The 3,724-nt window shown below is 53.1% G+C and overlaps 1 protein-coding gene across 2 annotated transcripts in view; it reads left to right on the forward strand.

Moving 5' to 3' along the window:
* Window positions 1-793: 793 nt before the first annotated feature.
* Window positions 794-3,724, forward strand: part of Birc6 (baculoviral IAP repeat containing 6) — a 174,407-nt gene continuing 171,476 nt past the window's right edge. For both annotated transcript variants that reach the window (XM_021186109.2, XM_021186110.2), the window contains exon 1: window positions 794-1,206. In XM_021186109.2, coding sequence (XP_021041768.1) covers window positions 873-1,206 — 334 coding nt within the window. In that variant the 5' untranslated portion in view covers window positions 794-872. The remainder of the gene's footprint in view (window positions 1,207-3,724) is intronic.

The following is a 3,724-nucleotide window of genomic DNA, read 5'->3' on the forward strand; positions in this document are numbered from 1 at the left end:
AAATCCTTTGCAATGAGCTACACTAGGCTGACCTGTAATGTCTCCAGCACCTCATTAATGAGCATGTCTGTTTATTAAAAGATTTGGAACTATCACTTCTCAGCCTTCTAAGATCAAGTGTAAAAGATCTGAAACTAGGACAGGCGTGGTAAAAAAAAAAAAAAAAATCAGGTTCAGTTCCAAAGAAGAGGCTGGTCGGAGTCTGCACTGATAGAGGCCTACTTCCGGGTCTCGCCTCCACCCCAACTCCACCCCGCAACGCCCTCCTCCTCTGCCCCGCGCTGGGAACCGCTGGGATTGCCCTGGCCACGAAGGGGCCTCTGGGCGTACCAGACGAGTCGCGCGGGCTCGGGTTTGCCTAGCGGAAATGCACAGGGCCCAGCACCACCCTCCCTGCCACGCGCAGGGCGGAACTCCCGCCGCTGCCACTCCCGGGGCTCGAAGGAAGAAACTGGGACGTTGAGGACGCAGGGCTGGCTGGAGCAGCAGCGCGTGGCACGCGCCGAGTCATACCGCGCATGCTCCGCGCTCGAAAAAAATGTTCAGCCCCGCCCACTTCTTCTGAGGCCCGCCTATCGGGCCCTGGAAGCTCTTCTGCGCATGCTCACTAGGGCAGGTCCCGCCCCTGCCCCGCCTTTTCTGTGCCTTCGGAAGTTCCCCATTAGCTTCCCTCCGCTCTGGCTGGGTCGGCACTCCCGCGCATGCTCCACCCCCTCGGCTCCGGCCCCTCCTTTGGTGCAGCCCTCTCTCCCCTCCCCCGCCAGCCTGCGAGCTCGCTTGGCCTGGCCGGCCTGGCGGGCGACGTTCCCCGTGCGTGCAGGCGCTTGACTTCACTTCCGGCTAACGCGCTCCGCTTTGCCCCCTGGCCCCGGATGGTGACTGGCTGTGGTGCTGCACCTCCCGGGACTGTCACTGAGCGGCTTCCCAGTGTGATTGTGCTGAGCGCAGGCCGGAAGATGGCGGCTGCGGCTGCGGAGGCCTCGGGCCCGAGCTGCTCCTCCGCGGCGGCGGCGGCAGGGGCGGGGGCGGCCGGGGTCTCCGAGTGGCTGGTGCTGCGGGATGGCTGCATGCGCTGCGACGCCGACGGGCTGCACAGCCTCTCCTACCACCCGGCGCTTAACGCCATCCTGGCCGTCACCAGCCGCGGGACCATCAAAGTCATCGACGGCACGTCCGGGGCCACCCTTCAGGCCTCGGCGCTCAGCGGTGAGCGCGGCACGCCGGGCGGGGGCTGGGCTGGGCCGGCCGCGGGCGGAGACCGGTTGTGGGGATGCTGGTGGAGGAAGCCTCCCAGCCTCCGGGATCGGGATCGGCCTCGGAGGGACAGCGTGGAGCGGGAGGGTCGGAGAGGCCCGGAAGCTACGGCCGAGGACCTTCGGACTCGGAAAGCAGCAGCTTTTGGGGACGGGAGCTCGGTTTGGCGGGGTGCGCTGCGAGTTGCTTTTCGGGCCTTTTGAATCTGAACCGACCTGGTTCTGTGGGAGAGATGTGGAGGCCTTGGAGGTCGGTGCCGGTGAGGGCCGGGCCCTCGCTGGACTCTTGGACGAGATTTTGGGCCAGCTCCGGGCTGGACCAGAGGGAAGGGCTGGCAGTCTTGGCGGTGGCGGGAGAGATGGATGGCCGGAGGCAAGGGGCGGGAAGCGTCCAAGCAGGCTGTCTTGCCCTCTCTTCCCGGCGAGTAGCGGCCCGCCGGTTGTCGTCTGGTCCCTGTAGGTGCGAGGACCTCCGAGGGTTGCGCTTTCTCACGGGGAGTGGGCTGGAGTGGGCACTGGGATGGGGAGGTCAGTAGGAGGGGGAAGGCCAGCTTCCTGAACTGTGCTTGCTGGACTATGGGACTCGCAGAGTGCAAAAAAAAAATAAAAAAAGGTTAGTCTCGGTCCTCTACCTGAGTGCTCCCCCCTTCCAGTGTCAAGAAGCCTGGGCCCCTTGTAATTAGGTGGAACTTCAAGCCCTTTCAACTTGTTTTAGCATAGAGAGCTAGAAATTGGTAGTTGTAAGTATGTCTAGATCTCCTCCACCTTGGAAGGAGAGCACTTGGGTGGTGGAGACGTTGGTTCACGAATTGGACTTTCAGGATGTACCAGGTCAAAGCTCGTTCCGTGGACAGACTGGAGTGTTTTGGGATGGCCCTCGCTAAGTTATTTGCTGAGATGACATTTCATTTGTGGATGAATGGTGTCTGAATTTTGGCGTTAGAGGTTAAATTTAGAAGTTCATGTATTAGTGGGTTTTAAACTCATGCACAGAGATAAATTGTATCGAAGCGCACTTAGCCAAATGGAAGTAATTATGTGGTCTACCAGTTCACCTTGTGTTATTTTACACAGACATACACGAATAAGTTTACTGTGTGAGTAATGTCATAAGATTAAATGGCAGTATAGGAATACAAAGATGAAATTAGAGATGTTAATTTTTGTTGACTTGTGAAAGAACTGGTTATGTATAGTTACAGCATGTAGACCTGTAATATATTTAAGAGATGCTTAAGAGAAAGTTTTCGGTGGTGGTGGGCTTAGGTAAATGACAATACCGATGGCCCAGATGTAGCAATGCTTGCTTACTGCAACTGGACATAACAGGTTGTCAGCTGGGTCTGAGAGGGAGATGTTCATGAACAGGTGACTCTTTAATGGAAGGGACTTAAAAATAATGGTCCTGTATTCCCCTACTTGGCATAAGAAATAAAACATTGCAAATACAGAGGGTAAACCCCTGGCTCCTGAGTTATATTTTATATTTCACTGACTCTGTTCTTCCTTTTCCCTGAGTGCTGCTACGTTAAATGTGGTCTTGTCACTTTCATACGTGTTATACTTTTACCCAATTACCCAATATTTTCATGATTTTTAATTTAGGACGTGTGGTGTCTTTTTCTTTCATTGGTTGGTTTTTGTTTTTGTTTTAAGACAGGAAATTATGTTTGATGGCTGGCCTCAAACGGGAGCTCCCACCTGCATCTGTCCCCAGAGTGTTAGGCTTAAGAGAGTGAGCCAGTACTCCAGGCTTGGATTTATTTTCCTTTATTTTATTTGTATTTATGTATATGAGTGTGTGAGTGTTTGACATGAGTGTGCAGGCGCCCATAGAAGTAGAAAGAGTGTATGGGTCCCCTGGAGCTTGTGAGTGTTTGGACTGGAGCTCCGGTTCTTTGGGAAAGCAGCAAACTCTTCAAGGATGAGTCCTTTGTCCAGCCTGAGTGTTAGCGTTTCTACAAAAAGTTTTATTAACAAGAGTGCAGGAGTTGCTGGATGTGGTGGCGCATGCCTTTAATCCCAGCACTTGGGAGGCAGAGGCAGGTGGCCAGCCTGGTCTACAAAGTGAGTTCCAGGACAGTCAGGGCTAAACAGAGAAACCCTGTCTTGAAAAACCAAAAAAAAAAAAAAAAAGAGTACAGGAGTTTTAAATAGTTTAATTGGGAAATTGGGATGTTTTTGTGTCTGCAGGCCATGTTCCAGAACAATAATGTACGTCTAGGTTTGTTTAAATGGTTTTATATTTACCTGCTGTATACAGGAAGGAAATGTTCACCTTAGTGTTAAAGGAGGAAGGTTGAAGGTGTATGATATGAATGCAAAAATAGTTGTATTAGACAGCAGTGAAGGGTATGTACTTGTATAAGGCCATGCATAAGGATTGAGTATGTGGTTACAACTATGTAGCTGCAGAGATGGCTTAGTGTCTAACATAACACCACATGCTGCTTTTCCAGTGGACCTGAGTT

Source organism: Mus caroli, chromosome 17 (genome assembly GCF_900094665.2).
Source record: "Mus caroli chromosome 17, CAROLI_EIJ_v1.1, whole genome shotgun sequence".
NCBI lineage: Eukaryota > Metazoa > Chordata > Mammalia > Rodentia > Muridae > Mus > Mus caroli.